Source organism: Phocoena phocoena, chromosome 9 (assembly GCF_963924675.1).
Source record: "Phocoena phocoena chromosome 9, mPhoPho1.1, whole genome shotgun sequence".
Taxonomy (NCBI): domain Eukaryota; kingdom Metazoa; phylum Chordata; class Mammalia; order Artiodactyla; family Phocoenidae; genus Phocoena; species Phocoena phocoena.
In genome coordinates, this window is record NC_089227.1 from 690,914 (window position 1) to 710,693 (window position 19,780).

A 19,780-nucleotide genomic window follows, 5' to 3' on the forward strand; every position below is an offset into this window, starting at 1 on the left:
CCAGGATAACCTCCACCTCGATCAACTCCAAGTCGGAATCCCTGCGCCGTGGCCGTGTAAGCTAACCAGGGATGTGGCGTCCATCATATCTACAGGTTCTATCTGCAGAACAAGGCTATGAGGCTGCCTTAGACTTCTGCCTGCTGTGCCCAAGACACCTCTTTATATACCTGTGCCTGGGATGGACAGACGTGTTGGTGGGACCAGGGAGGAGAGGGGAATTATGTAGAGATGGGGCTGCAGGGTGTCCTCAGAGCTGCCCTAGAGACAGTGTGTCGTTGTGTTCATCAGCTGATGGATAATTTGGAGAGCTGTCGAACAAAATATGATGTGGCAGTATAGATACACATTAAGGCTATTCATATGGAATCATTTTGTTGTCTTCTTTCCTAATCCTCATTTCCTCTTTTCTTCTTGCATATGGGTTTTTTGAGGATTATTAATTTGTTCATCAAATCCAATCATCCAGTTATCCATCCATCCTGCATCCATCCATCCATCCATCTATTCATCCCTCTGTCTTTCCATCCATTGCTCCATCCATCCATGCATCATCTGTCAATTAATCCACCCATCCACCCATCCATCCATCCTGCATCCATCCATCCATCCATCCACCCACCTATCCATCCTTCTATCTTTCCATCCATTGCTCCATCCATCTGGTTGTTCAGCTAACACTGAGGACCAGTTTTTCTTTGTCCTTTCATACATTTATTTTAAATGACGGTCACACGAACCATAGACAATATTAGTACCCTCATTTTTCAGGTGACACGAGAGGAGCTCAGAGAAGGTTAAGTGACTTGACCAAGTTCACACAGCTCACAAGTGGCAGATATTGGGATTCCTGGTTTCAGATTTCTTGTTCTGTTCATATGTATGATTATGTCTTTTCCAAAGTAAAAATTGCTACCGTCTATATTAAGCTTATAATTTAAAGTGTAAGTTGTTAAAATATCAGTAAGAACAACCTCTATAATTAATGCTATAAGAAGTCATTATGTAGTCATGCCCTTAATTTATATTTTACGGAATTATTTCTATCAATTTTATTGTATTTGTTGAATAAAAAGAATTTGTTTTTCTTTTCAAATGGGGAATTTAGGAAAATGCAACTGATAGTGAAAATTACCGCAACAGTAATTTTCCTACCTTGTGTGTTACGGATTGTGATATCAAAGCTAAGATAATATTTTCATTTTAAATGTTCTGTTCAGGAGTAAAAGAACTGGTTATACTGAAGTATTTGTCACTAACTGGCTTAAAACCTTTCTTACTTGATTAGTAATCGTAATGGTGGTGAAGGGTCCACCTTCATTAGTACCTGTTGGTTCGGTTGAATAAACCTTCCATTGAAACCAACCAGCACCACAGCAGTATGAGTGCCAACATGAGGAACTGATGTTTGGGTGAAAACAAGGTGATTTAATGTAACAAAAGCAGTCAGTGCAATAGTTCTGTATAGGTGCAACAAAGGAAATTCTGTAGCAATTTATAAAGCTAATTTCTTAAGAAAAACCTAATTCTAGTCTCAGTACAGTGACTGTTGAAAAGAAGATTTTCTAGATTAAAACCAGATGCATTCCTTTTGCATTACTGTTTTAATTTTTAGGTGTCTTTGTCATTATTTAGTACTCTTACCGATGACTTAGTTTAAAAATGTGAAGGTCATACTTTCCTCTCTTTCAAATTATTGAAGGGGACATGGTGTCTCAGAGTTTCGAGACAAGAGCTGCTAAAGACAAGGACAAGAAAAATTATTTCTGAACTTACTGCCCCAAATCAGAATTGAGTCATGAAAAAAATATATAAGCCACTCATCGGAAATTGAGGCGTCATGGCTCTGTACGTGAATGTCCTTGTTATCCTGGACATCCCCAATCATGAGCAACACTTTTTGTTGTTTTTAAATTGTGACAGCACCCTTTTGCTTGAAGCTTTATCAGGAAATACTACAGTCTCCAAATGGTGCTTTGGTGTGGTCCTTCCTAAAACCTGTATTACATGGAAGAACACTGTACACACCAAACACTCCAGAGATTAATAAGGTCATTAGAAAGGTGAGTTTGAATGAATGAGGATGTTACAGACCATACAAGCAGTACAGTGGGAAGCAGTCTGTTAAAATATTTAACGTGATTGTTGTATAGCTTGGATTACACACAGTTTTCTTATGCTGATTACAATTTATTTTCCCCTGGGTATTTTTTTCCTGTTCGTGTCGTTGTTGAACTCGGACATGTCGCGTCGTTCTCTCAGAGGACATTTTGGGGGCAGGAGGTATTATTTGGAGTAACTAATGCAGGCAGGACACTTAGACAAAGGAGGCCGGTTCAGGTGGTCCCAGGAAGATGTGGAGAACACATGCGCATCTGTTTTGCTTGGTGCATCTGGTGGTGAAGGAGGAGTCTGACCCAGTGTTCGTGGTCTGGGTCTGGTAGTGACATTTCCCAAGTCGGCGGCGAGGCTTTGTTGGCCTCATCTATGGCGGGTGAGCCCAGGTGAAGAAGCCAAAGAGCTTCCCTGGAGGCGTCTGGACATCGCACAGCTCTGCATGTTTTCCTTTCCTTATGTTTCTTACCTTCTCAAACCCGTTAGCTTCAGGATTTATCATTGTTCATATTTGCACTTTCTTTTGACATGGTGGTGGTGCTGTGTCTTCCCAAGGTCTTCTCTCCTTGTCTGACGGTGGCTTATGAGCCTGCAGGCACCTGTGAGGGACTTCAGGAGGCCATGGGGTCTGTCAAAACCAGAGGAGGAGACATCAAGCCCTATTAATGCTAAACTTCCGAGCTTCAAATAGTACTAATAACTTAAAAGCTAAAAAGTTGGCGATGGGGTGTGGTCATCCGAGCAGTTGGGTTATTTTTGTCAAAGTAGATTTTACAGATTCATGTTTCCTGCCCTTGTGGTTGCCACGTGGCCTCTTGCTTCCTGCCTGGGGCTTAGCTCAGGGGCTGTATTTGCCTCAGTTTATTCTGAATGTGCTTAATAACGTCTGGGACTGTCCATTTGGACTGGGCTGTCACAGTGAGATGACATTAATCTAGACGTACGTCAGGAGCTCATCCTTCCAGGGCTGCGCTTCCGAGGGGCCTGGAGCCAAAGCCAGTGTCGTTCCGATGATCTCCCTGCGTTAAGCTTGCAAGGGCTGTGGGAAGTTCAGAAATTTCGCAGAAAATGTCTCTGTAGCACAGCTTTATTTTAAATTCAAATTAAAAAATGGGCCATGACTTTATTATTATTATATTATGTATTATTACACAAAGATATTATTGATGGTATATAAAATGTACTGTAGGATTATGTACCGTGCTATATTCTGTGATACAACAGTTAGTATGACAGTCTTGCTTTTGAGGAGCTCACCCTGCGGTGGGGAAAGAGAAGACAAACATCTGAAGAAATAATTCAGAACTAACGTGATCAGAGATTCGCTCAGTGTGGCACAGGGCACAGGAGGTGAGCTTCTAGTCCTCCTGGAAAGGAGGGTTTAGAAAAGCCTTCCGAGGGAGGGCATGTGCAGGCCTCCATGGGGGCGGGAGGAGGGGGCTTGGCCACGACAGGGATGTGGCAGTGAGTGTGCCCCGTGCGTTCTGAGAATGACGGAAGTTTTGGAAGAACAAGCAGACATTTCCCTGGCTCTTGCTTGGTCCCCCGTACACGTCATAGGCAGTGCTGTGCGCTGGTGCCTTTTGCACGCATTCGCTGTGGCTGACGACTTTGCATGAGGGTGTCCTGGTTTGTACGTATGAAGCTAAACTTCGTGGCGCTGGAGCCAGGCCGAATGATTCTATTTAACTTTGGGGAAACTGGTTCTGCTCATTGGACTCCCGGTCCAACGTTCCACGTGGCTGGGAGAGCCTAGAAGCTCTGCCAGCTTACGGTGTGTGAAGCACATCACCTGTCATGGTGGAAGGGCCTGTCTTGCATGTCATCTACTACTTGGTCTTACTCTCCCCATTACTTCCCATTAGGTGGAACACGTGAAGTTGCCATTTTTTCGTGGGAAAAAAATGTATAAAATGGGTCATCTCCTCTGGTTGGACCTGTAACTCTGAGGGTAAAGCACCAAGCGGCACGATGTCGTGAAGAGAAACACGTGTGCACGGGGCTAGGCCGGGGGTGCCCCCGCGCCTGTGACCTGTCCCTTGTCACCGTTCCTCTCAATAAGCCTTTTCCTCCCAGTAACACGGAGGCCGGAGGGAGAGCCCCGGTTTCTGGGAGCCACGAGCGTAGTCCGAACCTTCTCCTCCGCCAGCGCTGTTTCCGGAAAGGCGTTGCCCCCAGGGCGGTGGGGACTGAAGGTCACCTCTGGAAGCAGGAGCGGCCGGGAGAGCAGCGGCTCTCAGGGCCGGGGGGTGGCAGCTTTGCCCGCAGAGCGCCTGCCGCAGCGTCCGGCGACGCTCCTGTCCCCGCCCACAGCCGGGGCTCACTGCCGGCATCTGGGGTGGAGCCCGGGGAAGCCGCCGGCTGCCGCACGGGCGCGGGGCTGGCCCTCAGCGGGGAAGGTCGGCGTGCTGAGGCTGAGGGACGCCGGAACGAAAGGGCTTGTCGGGCCGGGTGGGGCCCCGGGGAGCAGACAGACAGAGCAGGGGCGGCCGGGCCCGGGGGGTGCTGGGCTGGCGCGCGCCGGCTGCGCCCTCCCGGGGGCCGTGCTGCGCCGGGGCTGGGGGCCGGCGGGCGGCCTAGGGCAGAGGGGCCTCGGCCTGGTGTGTGTCTGGATGAGGGGCGGCCGCTGGTCCCGAGCCCACGGGTGGCCCAAGCGCAGGGCTCAGGCGGGAGGGGGAGACGGGGGGCGGGAGCCGGGCCTCCCCTGAGGACCTGCTGTGGCCGGGCAAGGCCGGGCAGGCGGCTGCAGGGGAGGCCAGGCCTCCCAGGGGCCGCTCCCGCGGGTGAGGCCGGCGGCCCCCTCGGCTGCCAGACAGGGGCCTGGTCTGTCTGGCACATTAATGAAATGAAAAATACGCAGCTTACAAAAAAGACTGATCTAGATATAGACTGGCCTCCAGGACTTACTGTTAACTGTATTTCAGGGCGGTGGGGAGGAGCGTGGGGTGTCCCAGTGACGAAAAGCGGGTCACACACGTGGGCACCTGTGCTCCTAAGTGTACAGACAGCTTCAGGACGACGTCCAGGGAGCTGCTGGCAGCGCTTCCTCTGCGTTTGGGACGTGGTTCCTGGGGCGCAGAGTGGAAAGGGCGTCGAGCTTTTCACGAAGCCCTTTGAACACTCGGAATCGGCTAGAAGCAGCAAGATATGCACGTCTGACAGCGTCCCGGGAAGTCTTTCCATCTTGCTGTCTTGTGTGGCGGTGGATTGGCGTGTCAGCGGGGAGGAGGCAGAGCGCCGCGTGTGTGCTTTGTCATCCTGAAGATGCGGCCAGGCCGCTCCACCGAGATGCCCAGTCCAGCCGGCCCTCTGTTCTGGGGAAAGTCAGGCCCAGGTCCCTTTGTTTCTGGGGCCCCAGGGCGACCTTCCTCTCTTCTCCCAATCCTGCCGAGATGCGGAGGGAGGACCTCTTTAGAGAGAAATGGGCTGTGGGGAAGGGGCTCTTCCCTCCCGGGTTCTGCCCTTCCTGGTTCTGGCCAGGTCAGAAAAAAATCCTTTCTTTTATTTAAATCTTCAGATTCCTCTGTCTCATTCCCCTAGCAATAAGCAAATGGTCTGAATGCTGAGGAGGGTGATATAAATAAGAAAATGATGAATACAACAGGAAAAGTAAACCCATAGCTAAGATCTTATGCTCTGACCCAGTCACCTTCTTCTTTCTTTTTTATTTTTAAACAAAAATGAGCTGTAAGGAAAAGAGGCTTAGGGCATTTTCTAAAATCAACAGTTATTAGGTGGTACGTAGGTGAAAACAGAGCCCAAGTAGTTTCTCCCAGTGGTATAAAAGTGAAGACAAGACTTGAGGTTGTGGCATCTCTGAGATTTGTGCCCCAGTTCTGGGCGGGGCTCCGAGCTCCGTGCGCATTGTCTCCCTATAATCTTATGAAGGTTTTTCTCAAGTTCTTGATTCTGTAAATTTTTGTATTTCACCAGTTTGGGGAAGTTTTCAGCTGTTACTTATTCTAATAGCCTTTCAGCCCTACTCTGTTTCTCCTGTCTTTCTGGGACTCAAAAGTTATAAACGTGGACTCCTAGTATTGTCCTGCAGGTCCCTGAAGCTCTGGTTACTTTGTCGTCTGTTTTTCCTCTTGCTCGGATTGGGTGAAGTGTAGTGACCTGTCCTCAAGTACACTGGTTCTGTCCTCTGTCATTTCTACTTGAGACCATCCAGCAAGTTTAAAACACTTTCTGTTATGGCATTTTTCAGTTCTGTATTACCCCGTGCTTAGCTGTCTTTTTAATAACTTGTATTTCTTTGTTGAGCTTTTCTGCTACTTAATTTGTTTCAAGACAGTTTTTAATTGCTTGTTGAAGTATTTCTATGATGACGGCTTTAAAATACTTGCCAGATCATTCCAACATCAGATTTATTTCACTATTGACATCGGTTGATTCTTGTGAGTTCTCCAGTTCTTTGCATGGTGGCTGATGCTCAGCTGTATTGTGGGCATGTTGGCTGTAAGAAAACCTTTCATTTTTGCAGACAGTCTCCTGTTCAGGTTTAACAGGTCTCAGCGTCCTTTGTGGGCTGCAGTTCCAAGGACAGTTTAATCATCACAGGCTTAGTGCTTGGTTCCTCTGGTGCCGTTGAAGCTTCCACGGGTTCCCGGTGCTGCCGCCTGAGGGGCAGAGGGGTTTCTCCAGGAAGTTTGTGCCTCTTAATCCCCTTCACCTGTTTCACTGGAGACTACCAGTTTGTTCTCTGAATCTATGAGTCTGTTTCAGTTCTGTTATGGTGGTTCATTTGTTTAATTTTTTAGATTCCACATATAGGCGATACCATATGGTATTTGTCTTTCTCTGTCTGACTTATTTCACTTAGTATGACAATCTCTAGGTCCATCCATGTTGCTGCAAATGGCAAGATTTCGTTCTTTTTTATGGCTGAGTAATATTCCACTGTATATATGTACCATATCTTCTTTATCCATTCATCTGTCGATGGACACCTGGGTTGCTTCCATGTCCTGGCTATTGTAAATAGTGCTGCAATGAACGTTGGGGTGCATGTGTCCTTTCAAAGCAGTGTTTAAGTAACTTGGCTAAGACCACCAAGCGAATAACCCGGGATGGGGAGGCCTTGTTCACCACTTCATTTTTAAGTGCTCTCGGTGTGATCTTTCAGAGGCTCAGTGCAGTGCATATGTTCATGTTGTCTACTGTTCAGTTCTTACAAAATTCTGCCTTATTTCTAGTCATATTTACTTTGTATCTTTTATTGATGTGTTACAGTGTGTAGAAATATTAGTCACTGTAAATTCTGAATTTATTTCAGAATAAAATGATCGTCATTCCATTTATCCTTTTTGCAATGAATTTGATTTTTTTACTGTTAACAGTTCTAGTTTTTATGTTTTTGCTTGATTTTTGAGATCTTTTGTTTTTGATTCAGTATAGAAATACAGTTGGCTTTGATAGTTTTGTCTCTGCCATATAACATAATCTTAATTAAGAAAAGCGTTTTATTTTGTTCATAGCTATAATTTTAGCACCTACACTTATGCCTGGCTGAAAGACCTTTGGTAAATGTTTATTGAGTAACTTGATGGGATGGGTCTGAAAATCTTAGCCTTTGAATTACGATATTTTAACCTACTTGAAGTTCTTTTCATAACTCTGATAAGTTTAGAGCTATTTTGTCATCCTCCTCTATAGTTTTGAAATGTATACCTGTCCTGGTGATTACTGTTTTTCCTCTCTTTTGCCAGAAGAATTTGTTCTTTAGGGTCTCTTTTCCTCCTTTGTTTTCTGTCTTCTGTTTTTTAATGTCATGTCTGTCCTCTTCCCAGTTGTCAATGCCCAGACTCACTTCTTTCTTACGTGAGAACCTTTGCTGTCACTCCATCCTCTCCTCCCGCACCATGGATCTCTTGTATCGACAGAGTCTGAAACCAGTCAGACACGTTAACAATCGTCAGAGTGAGCAGCTGGTGTGTATAATTTTACTGTAACTTTTCTATTATAATTTTTTTCTTTCAAGAATTGTTATTGGCATTTGGATTCAATTCAGAACCTTGCTCACCATTATTTAAAATTAATTCTCTATTTGAGTGGTTTCATGGCTCATCATCATTTCAGTGTTCTCATATTGATTGAACTGTTTACTCAGGTGTGTTCAGGTAACTTTTTCAGGAGCATTCATAGGTAGCATCATTTCTTTGTCCTTGGATATCTGAGGTCCTCACCTTTGCACCATAGCTCAGCTGGACATAAGAATTCCTGGCTTATGTTATTTCTCCCTGAAAACTCAGTAGATTCTGCTTCATTGTCTACTGACCTTTAATTTTGCAGAGAAACTCTCTGAAACGACATTATTGTTTTTCCTTCTTCACAGGCTTCTTGTGTTCTCCTTGAGGCTGATATATTTATTCTTTTAGTTAGAATTCCAGTTGTTACAAGGTATGCTAGCACTAGTCTCTTGTTACTATTGTTTTGCTGTGTAAGAAATGTTTATAGCACCGTTATTCACAGTAGCCAAGATATGGAAGCAACCTAAGCGTCCATCAACAGATGAATAGGTAAAGAAGATGTGGTGTGTATACATATACATACATACGCATATATATCTATATAGATATAGAGATATAATACAATGGAATATTACTCAGCCATAAAAAAGAACAAAATTTTGCCATTTGCAACAAGGTGGATAGACTTGGAGGGCATTATGCTAAGTGAAATAATTCAGACAGAGAAAGACAAATACTGTATGATATCACTTAAATGTGGAATCTAAAAAAATGAAACTAGTGAATATAACAAAAAAGCAGACTCACGGGTATAGAGAGCAAACTAGTGGTTACCAGTGGGGAGGGGAAGTGGGCAGGATGGGGTAGGGGATTAAGAGGTACGAACTCTTATGTATAAAATAAGCAAAAAAGATACATTGTACAACACAGGGAATACAGCCAATATTTTACAATATCTCTAAATGGAGTATAGACTTTAAAAACTGTGAATCACTATATTGTACACCTGTAACTTATATATATACATAGTGCAGCAACTGAACTTAAAGAAAAAGAAAAAAAGGGAAACGGTCTTCAGGTTTGCACACTTGGCAGCGGTGGGTCTTCTCCCTCCTGTGATAACTGACCCTGTTCTTGGCCCCTTCTGTGCTCTGGGTTCTGCATCTTGGCTTAGATCTCTTGCATCTGTCCCGGACTGTCTCTGATTTGTCCTTCTTTGTCTCTCTGCCCTCCTCTGAGGGCTGGGGCGGGGTCTCCACTGCCCCATCTGTCCCCCTTGTTTTGATTCCCAGCCTGTGTTCAGTCTCTGGGTCTAACCGCCTCACGTGGGCTGTTTTCCTCCTCGTTGCCACCTCCTCTGTGCTCCTGGATGTTTCTTGAAAATACAAAGTAGATACTTTCTACATTTTCTCCTGCCTTTCATTAGGTTTATTTTGACCAGAACGGGTCTTTTCATGGGCCCCTGGTGTTTCCCTGCTTGCTCGTCCTTAGCAACAGAGGATCTCACGTTGGTGGGTGGGCGAGACACAGACGTCGAGTGAGTCCACAGCTCAGGCTCATGTGAAGGCGGAAGGGCGGCGTTTGGACAGGCTGCGGCTTTCCTTTGCCGGTCAGACCCCTGGCAGCCGAGTGGGGGAGGGGCAGCAGCCGAGGCGGGGAGGGGCAGCAGCCGAGGCAGCCGTGCCCACGAGGGGCTCCGCGCTGTCCTGGGCTCGTCTTGGGAACTATAGCAGCAAGAGCCTCTCTTCTCTTTCTGGCCCCTGAGCTGGTGTGACCTGTGCCATTGTGACCCCAGGGGGGTGTGGCTGGACTCCAGACCCGCCTTAATCTTATCTCTTTGCATATAGACTGTTTTTAGTATAAAAACACAGTAACGTTGCCATAGACATCTTCATGGGTGTAGCTTTGTATTTCACTTAAATGATTTCCTCAGGATGGCGTCCTTTTATTTTGAGAGAAAAAGGCAGGGGTGTTTTTTTGTAGGTCAGTGACCATAAATATTTTTTATGACACCAAATTATTTTACAAAAATCTTACGCTCATTTGCTCTGCCAGCAGCCATAAATAAATAACTGCGGTTTCGTTTTATCCTAAATAGAGTTGGGCATCATAAAACAAATCGTAGATGCTAGTTGAGAAGGTATTGTTGAGACGGAAGTGTGAGCAGGTGTCTTGTTCAGTCAGTGTATACTGGGGACGTCTGTTGCCCGCGAGAATGACCTATACACTGAGGACACCACGGTGACCACGTGGACAGCACCTGACGGAAAGAGTCTGGGGGGAGGGCCTTGGGATGGTCACCGTATCCGGGTAGGTGGCCTTGGAAGATCTCCGCTCTGATGGCTGAGCCGCACGCAAGGCTGGTCTCCTTGTTGTAGCAGCCACAGCGCTGAAGAACCTTCCTAATGCAACAGGGCTGAGCTAGAGATGTACCCAAATCTTCTTTATCTTGCAGGCAAATCGTACTTTTGATTTTGTGGACAAGCTGAAGACTTTATCTGAAACACTGCTGAGCTTGTCCAGTGTTTTTCAGAGCAGCAGAAATGGTCAGATGCTCTGTCAACTGCAGGTGAGGGAGGGGTGACCCCTTTGCCACCGAGGGCTGGGGGAGCCCACGCTCAGGTGCGTCTGCAAAACCAGAGTGGTCCTTTAGAGGACTCTGCAGAGCCACCCGGGGCGTGGCTTGCCCAGCTGACTGGTAATGTTGACGTAAAATTGGATGTGTGTGAAAACTTTTTGTAAGTGATCAGTTGTTTTGCCCAGGCAAGATGTTACTGTTGTGGGAAGGATCAATAATTCATTAGTATTTATTTGTGCTTTAAATTCCATGTTAAATTAAAGCTTTTTGGGGTGGTTTTTTTTGGGTGCTTTTCAACTGTGGGTCTATTAAAACAATTATCATTCCCCAATATTCTGTACTGACAATGTAATATATTCCAAAATACGTGGGCTGTAGTTTCTAATGGCCTGACTTCTTCTCAGCAGGACAGTCATTAGTTACAAAACTTTCATCAAGGTAGATCACATGAGAACCTTTTGGGGCATCTGTGTAACTCTGGCTTAACCTGCGTCTGATAGCATGAGAAAATACAACTACATTTTTATTTTTGTTTGGCTTATTTTTAATCCACTGACCAAGTAGTTCAAGGTGGTTCTGAGCAGGGACTCAGAGCCAGATGGTCTGGGTTTGATTCCCAGCCCTGCCCCCACTGCTGTGTGATCTTGAGCTGGTCACTGAACTTCTCTGTGCCTTGGGCTTCTTACCTTTGAAGTGAGGAAATAACCATAGTTATGAGCTGTAAATTGACTTAAATTATGTAAAGCACTTGGAATAGTGTTTGGTACGTAGGAGATGCTTCTGTGTCTGGGTCCTCCCAAAAGCAGACACCGAGATGAGGTTACATGTGTGAGAATCTTGTCAGGGAAAGAGCTGTTGGAGCTGAGGCTGGGGAAGCCGGGGAGGCCAGGGAGGTCTGGTCCTGAAGGGACGGGGGGTGGGGTGGGGGCTGGGTGGAAACATCCCACAGGGCCCTGCATTTAGAGGACACCTCTCATCCAGCTGAAGTCGGGTATCATGGGGGATCCTCTGTCAGGGAGCCGTGGCTCCTAGGAGTGGCCTTGGCGTGGTCACGGCTAAGAGCAGCCTGGGAGGTGTGGCCTCCGGGCAAACTGAGATGGATTTCAGAGCACAGCGGAGGGCCTTGGATGTTGCCGTTCCTGGAGCTGGGAGTCTGGGAAGCTTATTCTCATGGTGGCCATGGCTATTATTGTTATTCTTCTTCTTTAATTTGTTTGCTCAGTTAATTTGCTGATACAGGGATCAGTAGGCGTTTTCTGTAATGAATCAGTTGGTAAATAGTTCTGGCTTTGAAAAGGGGACTGCTGTAACTACAGATAATTATATGCAGTATAATAAACAGCAGGTTGAGTCTCTACAAAGTAGTGTGAGAACGTAACAGTGCCAACTCCGTCTCAAGAATCAGGTGGTTTGTGGGAAGAAGGATAAATTAGGAGTTAGGGATTAACAGATGCACACTGATATATATCTAACAGATAACCAACAAAGATCTACTGTGTAGAACGAGGAACTATACTCCATATCTTGTAATAACCTATAATGGAAAAGAGTCTGAAAACGAATATATATATATATATATATATATATATATATATATATATGAATCACTTTGCTGTACACCTGAAACTAACACAACATTGTAAATCAGACATATTGATACTTCGATAAAAAAAAGAAGCAGGTGGTTTGTTGGAGAAGTCTTAAGTTTAGCTGAGTGCTGTTTACCGAGTAGTCAAGTTAGAAATTAAAGCCGCTTATTCAATCACTTGAAGACCTTTTTACTTAGAGAATGAATTGTGGTGAGTGGCTCTATTTCTTAGCCTCGAGATCACATTCAAGAGTATCTGTAGTGCCCTTGGATTTCCAGTAACTGGTGCCTGGGCTCTAGGTCGGGCTCTGCCCTCAGGGGGCTAGATTAGCATTTCACTGATGCCCGCGACCCTGACTTACTTTTTCCTTCAGTTAAAAGCATCTTTCCATGGAGATGTTGCCGAGATTAAATGACTAATGCATATGAAGTGCATCACATAATGTTGGGCAAGTAGCTAGTGCCCAGTGAAAGAAGAAAAATAAGATTTAAAAAAATCAGACACTGAGGTTTCATCATGAAATCTTGTCGTCTATAGACAAGAGTCAATAAAATCATCAGGTATCAGGGAGATGTGAGAAATAAAAGAGCTAAATGCAGAAGGTGGGTGTTATTGAAAATTCCTCATCAGAAGTCCCCAAGTTATACAGTTGTTTGGTAAAACAACTGTTTGCTGGGAAAACTGGACAGCTACATGTAAAAGAATGAAATTAGAACAATGCCTAATACCGTACACAAAAATAAACTCAAAATGGATTAAAGACCTAAATGTAAGGCCAGACACTATAAAACGCACAGAGGAAAACATAGGAAGAACACATTCTGACATAAATCACAGCAAGATCTTTTTTGACCCACCTCCTAGAGTAATGAGAATAAAAACAAAAATAAACAAATGGGACCTAGTGAAACTTAAAAGCTTTCGCACAGCAAAGGAAACCATAAACAAGATGAAAAGATGACCCTCAGAATGGGAGAAAATATTTGCAAGCGAAGCAACTGACAAAGGATTAATCTCCAAAATATACAAACAGCTCTTGCAGCTCAATATCAAAAAAACAAACAACCCAATCAAAAAATGGACGGAAGACCTAAATAGACATTTCTCCAAAGAAGACTACAGATGGCCAACAAACACATGAAAGGGTGCTCAACGTCACTAATTGTTAGAGAAATGCAAATCAAAACTACAATGAGGTATCATCTCTCACCAGTCAGAATGGCCATCATCAGAAAATCTACAAACAATAAATGTTGGAGAGGGTGTGGAGGAAAGGGAACCCTCTTGCACTGTTGGTGGGAATGTAAATTGGTGCAGCCACTATGGAGAACAGTATGGAGATTCCTTAAAAAGCTAAAAGTAGAGCTACCATATGACCCAGCAATCCCACTACTGGGCATATACCCTGAGAAGGTAATTCAAAAGGATACATGTACCCCAGTGTTCATTGCAACACTATTTACAACAGCCAGGACATGGAAGCAACCTAAATGTCCATCAGCAGATGAATGGATAAAGAAGATATGGTACATATATATATGATGGAATATTACTCAGCCATAAAAAGGAACAAAGTTGTGTCATTTGCAGAGATGTGGATGGACCTGGAGTCTGTCATATGGAGTGAAGTAAGACAGAAAGAGAAAAACAAATGCCATATGTTAACACATATATGTGGAATCTGAAAAAAATGGTATAGATGATCTTTTTTACAAAGGAGAAATAGAGACACAGACATAGAGAACAAACGTATGGATACCAAGGGGGAAGGGGGAGATTGGGTTGAGTTGGGAGATTGGGATTGACCTATATACAATATTGATACTATGTATAAGGTAGATAACTAGTGAGAACCTACTGTACAGCATAGAGAACTCTACTCAATGCTCTTTGGTGACCTAAAGGGAGTGAAGATATATATATATATATATATATATATATATATACAGAGAGAGAGAGAGAGAGAGAGAGAGAGAGCTGATTCACTTTGCTGACCAGCAGAAACTAACACAACATTGTAAAGCAGCTATACTCCAATAAAAATTAAAAGGAAAAGAGATCCCCCCTTTGCTTAATCCTGGCATTGGCCCCACTGCATCTGTGTTCCACCCTCAGTAGATTGTTGCTTGTTGTAGGTACGTGGCAGCACACTGTGGGTGTATGCGTGCCAGCTGCAGAATTAGTATGCAAGGTGCCATCAAGCTGATGGGAGTAATCTTGGAGAACCTTCCACAGTGCAGCCTTTGACAAATGAGGTGGAGTTGAACCATCAATAGTGAAAGAAGAAAGATACAGATGATGATATGAAACATGCTTCCAAAGATAAGGCTTTGAATATTGCACGTTTAAGAGAGGGTGTGGGAAAATGCTGAACCTTTCATCAGTGTTCTTGTAACAGTGACCCCCTCTTTATAACCGGCCCACAGAAAAGGCAATATAAAAGATTTATGTAAAGGGTCACGATATAGTTCTATTAGAAAGTTTTACCAAAAAATCAACACTTAATTCATTCTTTGTTTTCAGTATTAGTGCATATTTATTCATACAATTATATCCCCAATTGTTTACTTTTCAAGATAAAGTCCTAAGCAAATGTAATCCTATTTACTGGGATGTTTTAGGACCTCTTTGCACTTTTTGTGCCTTTTTCCTGTATCATGAAACTTGGAATAAGCCTAACAAGTATTATTCAACAAGAGGAATGGTGAGATTAGTTTTGTTAAACTACATTATGTTCCTTTAGGAAGCCCTGAAAAACAAATTTATAAGAAGCCTTTGTAGAAAGCCAGCTGCACATTGATGTAGACAAATGGACGGAAAAGCTCCAGACACTCGGTAAGTGCAGCGGGCGTTGTGGTGGATCCATCATCAGGCCATGAAGTTTCTGGGTGACACTGATGAGTCACTGCTTCCTCCCCCAGTTTCTGGTTTCTTGTCTTTGAGATGCAGAGCTTGAGTTAAATATACTCCCAAGTTTGTTCATAACTGAAGTTTTCTGATTTGCTGACTCAGGGCTCGAATAGTAAGGAACTTAGTTAAAAAGGAAGGCCTCTGATGTAAATACAGGAATTGTGAGTTATAACACAATTTTATAAAAGAAATTGCTATCATTGAGTTAATAGTCAATTGAAAGCAGTTAATTGATTTGAAGATCTGAAACTTAGATTAAAAAAATTCATCAATCAGCAAACGTTTATCGCATGTTTGTAGTTTATTAATCGGTGACTTCATTTAGATGTTCAACAACCATTTTCTGAACACGCAGGAGAGTCAGGCTCTGAGCGAGAATCTGGAGACCCCCAGCCCCCGTGCGGTGGTTTGGCAGGCGCGTCCCAGGGATGCTTCTGGGGGGCTAGGCCAGAGGGATGGCAGAATGGAAGAAAGAAAGAGCTCCGGGAGGGAAGGAAGGGTGTCAGGCCATCTGAGGCCCCCGGCACCTGCCACTGTGCCTGCACCCAGGGCGAGGGCTGGCGTCCGCTTGGAGCACGAGGATTAGTGGAGGGCAAGGTGATATATTAGGCACAATACTTCCCTTTATGAAAAAAAAAATTTCTGGTGAATTTACTACTTTAGAAAGTTTAATAGTATTTTAAAATAAATGTTACTGGGCTTCCCTGGTGGTGCAGTGGTTGAAAGTCCGCCTGCCGATGCAGGGGACGCGGGTTTGTACCCCGGTCTGGGAGGATCCCACATGCCTCAGAGCGGCTGGGCCCGTGAGCCATGGCCGCTGGGCCTGCGCGTCCGGAACCTGTGCTCCGCAACGGGAGAGGCCGCAGCGGTGAGAGCCCCGCGTACCGCAAAAATAAATAAATAAGTAAGTAAATAAATAAATAAATGTTACTGCCTTGAATGGTGTTTTCACGTAGCTAAAGCACACTTACAAACGCAGTAGTTCTGGAAAGCTCATTACAGCAGCGGCTGCATCCTGAGCGGTGGGGTGAGGACCAGAGGTTTCCTGTCGCGCCGCAGAGGCTCTTATTACTCTGCACCTGCAGCCCCGCTGGCATGTCACCTCGGGGCCAGAGGGCCCAGGGATCCTCCAGCTCCTCGCTGAGAACGCACACCACCTTTGAACAGGTTTTCCCTCATGTAAACTTCTATTATAAAGTTCGCGGGAAAAACAGTAACAGAAATTCAGACACTGAGCTTTTCCTACAAATGTGTCTGGAGCCAGAGTGTGGGATTCAGATGGAATTCTGAGACCTGTGAGGTGTGATTCCTCCCTTCTCACTGCCCCACCCAAGGTGAAGCCCCTCTTGTTGAGGTGGAGAATGATGGTCATCTTCCATCTGACTCTGCACAGCCCTCTGGGGGCAGGCCAGGTGTGAACACAGGCCTGTCCGTGGCGCAGGTGTGCCGGGGGCTTGGGCACCCTCTAGATGCACGTCTCCTTTTGTAACTCCCTGGTTAAAGAGTTAACTCACCTTACTCTGGGCATCCTTCTGAAATTGCCTATTCCTAGTCGATGGAGACTGGGGCAGAATGACTACTTGAAGGTTCGTTAATGCGGTTCCTGGGAATGTTAGCCAATCATGCTTTTGTTTTTCTTGATTATTTAACTTTTAAAAAATAACTTTTTGCTTATCACAGAAGTAATTGTCTGTTGTGGAAGTGATAGAAAATACAAATAAACCAGAAAAGCAATCTACCCATAATCTCATCCTCAGAGACAGTCATTGTAGAAGCCTTGGAGTAATTTTTCAGAAGTAATTATATGGCTTATATGAACTTAGGTGCATGTATTTTTGTAAAAATGGTTATACTGTCCGTATCATTTTGTAAACTGTTCATAGAAATTGGCTCTGTTACTGAGGGTCCCTAGCGGGAACTGCTTTAAACTTGTGTGACTGTTTCTTCTGGATTGGTTGCTACATCTTTGAACACTGCACTTACACTAGTGTTTCTCGATCTGTTCATTTTAGGAATAATCATCGATTTCTCCAGGTCATTTTCCCCGCCCCATGAAGGTTATGTGTCCATTTTAGTTACGTCGTGAAGCGTTGGACTGGATACATGTCACCCAATGCAGAGCCACGTGGTACATAGAATGAAATTTCCTTTTCCCGGGGTTCCCCTTCCCCAGAGGTTCGTATTACCTTGTTCTCAGGTGTAACATTTGCTGTCCATTCGCCCACCCCTACCCCCAGTTTGCCAACATGTCCCCTTGACTTGGGGTCCTTTTGTTCATGCAGACACCCAGCCAGGCCCCCCCCTCCCCTCCCACTGGGCCAGCCTACCTCTGTGTCCGTCTCTTCTCCCACACTGGAGGCTACGTTTCCTACCTTCTCCATCCTCCCATTTTTCTTTTTTCATTACCATGTTTTCTTGCTTCATATTCAGAATTATGGAAAAGGGTGCGTGAGAGGAAAATTTCCTGAGTAATTTTACTCAGTAAATTCACTTTTATATCTGAAGGATATGTGAAAAACATTCCGTATTTCATTCTTGATAAATTTAATTTGTGTTTTCTGTCTCTCCCCTTTTTTGGTCAGAGAATTGTCAATTTTATTAGTCTTTTCAAAAAAATGAATATTTGGCTTTGTTGTTTCTTTTTTATGTTTGCTTTCTATTTCATTGATTTCTGCTTTTTTCTCTATTGGTTCTTGCCTTTTACTTTCTTTGGTTTGTCACCTCCCCCTGCTCTTTTCTTGGTAAGTTCTTGAGATAGATACTTAGATGATTGATTTCTACCTTTTCTTCTTTCTCATGTATTTAAATTTATACTTGTATGTATTCATGACCCTTCTTTTCCCTCTGAGCATTGCCTTAACTGCATCTCACAGGTTTTCATATGTTCTGTTTTCATTATCATTCAGTGAAGTGTAATTCTTTTGATTCTCTAATTATTTGAAATTTTATAGCTTAATTTAGAAGTATTTGGGATTTTCCGTTTATCTTTGTGTTACTTCTAGCTTTAGGTCTCAGTGGTCAGAGAATGTACAGTCAGTATGATTTCATTTGTTTGAAATTTGTTAACGTCCCACATGGTCAGCTTTGCATCCTGCGTGTAGCGGTTCTAGGTTGGAGGGTGCATCTCCTCTGTATCCTTGCTGATTTTTGTGTGCCTGTTCTATCAGTTATTAGAATTGTGTGTTTTGATTTCCTATTTTGATTGTGGATTTGTCTATTTCTTTTTAATTCTGTCATTTGAGGCTTTAGTTGTTTTGAGGCTGTATTTTATTTTCTACTGAGAACGTGAGATATTTATATTTTCTTCTGTATTTAAAATTTTTCTTTTTTCTCCCCACAGCATCTCACTCTGACTTACTGAGGTGTGTTTTCCATCACGAGTTTCCCGCTTTGGTTTTCCAGCACTTCTTGAATCAGTGTCTTGATATCTTACATTTTGGGAAAGTCTTGGTCATTATCTCTTAAAATATTACTTCTGATCAGTTCAATCTCTGTTCTCCTCTGAAACTCCAGTTAAATACGATAAAATGTCTGTGTCCATATGCTGGTTATATCCTATTCTCTTGTTTTCCCATCTTTTTCTTTCTCTCTGTGCTTCAGTTTGACATATTTTTTTCTTACCTTTTAAAAAATCCACTAATTATCTCCTCAGCTGAGAGTTTTTCATTTCAGTTATCACATTTCCCAATCTAACCTTATAATTCGATTCTTTTAAAAAATAGTTTTCAGTTCTCTGCTGAAATTCTCCCTATTTTCATCTAACTTTCGGTAATTGTGTTCAAAGATTTCTGATGTGCATATTTTTAACTGCAATATTAATCATATTTAATAATTCAGAAATACTAATCATATTTTCATTGACTACCAGACGTTGTGTATGAAAATTGTAGAAATAATTTTTTCTTCCTTGATGGTGCTGTTTTCCTCTTGATGCTGTTTTTCTGCTCCCTGCAGAGAGCTAGGCTGGGACCACGTCCTTGAATCTGATCAGAGGCTGAGTTGATTGATGGAGGTTCAGTCTTACTGGGAGCTTTTCCTCTGCTGCTGTAGTCCTGTCAGGGTGAGGAGGGGTCTCAGATAAAACTGGGGTGTTTCCTAGACCCTCAACACCCGAGCCCCTGAACTCAGGCCCCGCAGGACCCAGTAGGCTCAGGTTCTCCATCCTCAGGATCCCACGTACCAGACTCCTGTGCCCTCTCCTGAGGACCTCAGACCGTCAAGTCCTTGTAGCCTTGGTAGCTGTTGGAAGCTTTCACACAGATTTAAAAAAATCATCCATAATTTCTAGTTGTTTGTCTTCAGCAAGTTGTCCATCATTCTGACTTTAATAATGGATCTTTTAAGTCTGTAGATAGTCTTCTTTCACGTATCAGGTATTTTCCTGTCATTTCCTTGAATTTCTCACCTGTATTAAAAAAATGTCATCTCTACCTTTAGGTTCAATTTTTGATCATTGTTTTTTATTTTTATTTTTTTAACATCTTTATTGGAGTATAATTGCTTTACAATGGAGTGTTAGTTTCTACTTTATAACAAAGTGAATCAGATATACATATACATATATCCTCATATCCCCTCCCTCTTGTGTCTCCCTCCCACCCTCCCTATCCCATGCCTCT

At 43.8% G+C, this 19,780-nt stretch overlaps 1 protein-coding gene across 1 annotated transcript in view; it reads left to right on the plus strand.

Annotated features, from left to right (window-relative positions):
* LOC136128512 (ATP-binding cassette sub-family A member 13-like) overlaps positions 1-19,780 on the plus strand; it is a 236,572-nt gene that overhangs the window by 17,281 nt on the left and 199,511 nt on the right. The window contains 4 exon segments of the mRNA XM_065884331.1: positions 1,924-2,063; positions 10,540-10,653; positions 14,995-15,024; positions 15,026-15,086. Of these exon segments, the coding sequence (XP_065740403.1) occupies positions 1,924-2,063; positions 10,540-10,653; positions 14,995-15,024; positions 15,026-15,086 (345 nt within the window).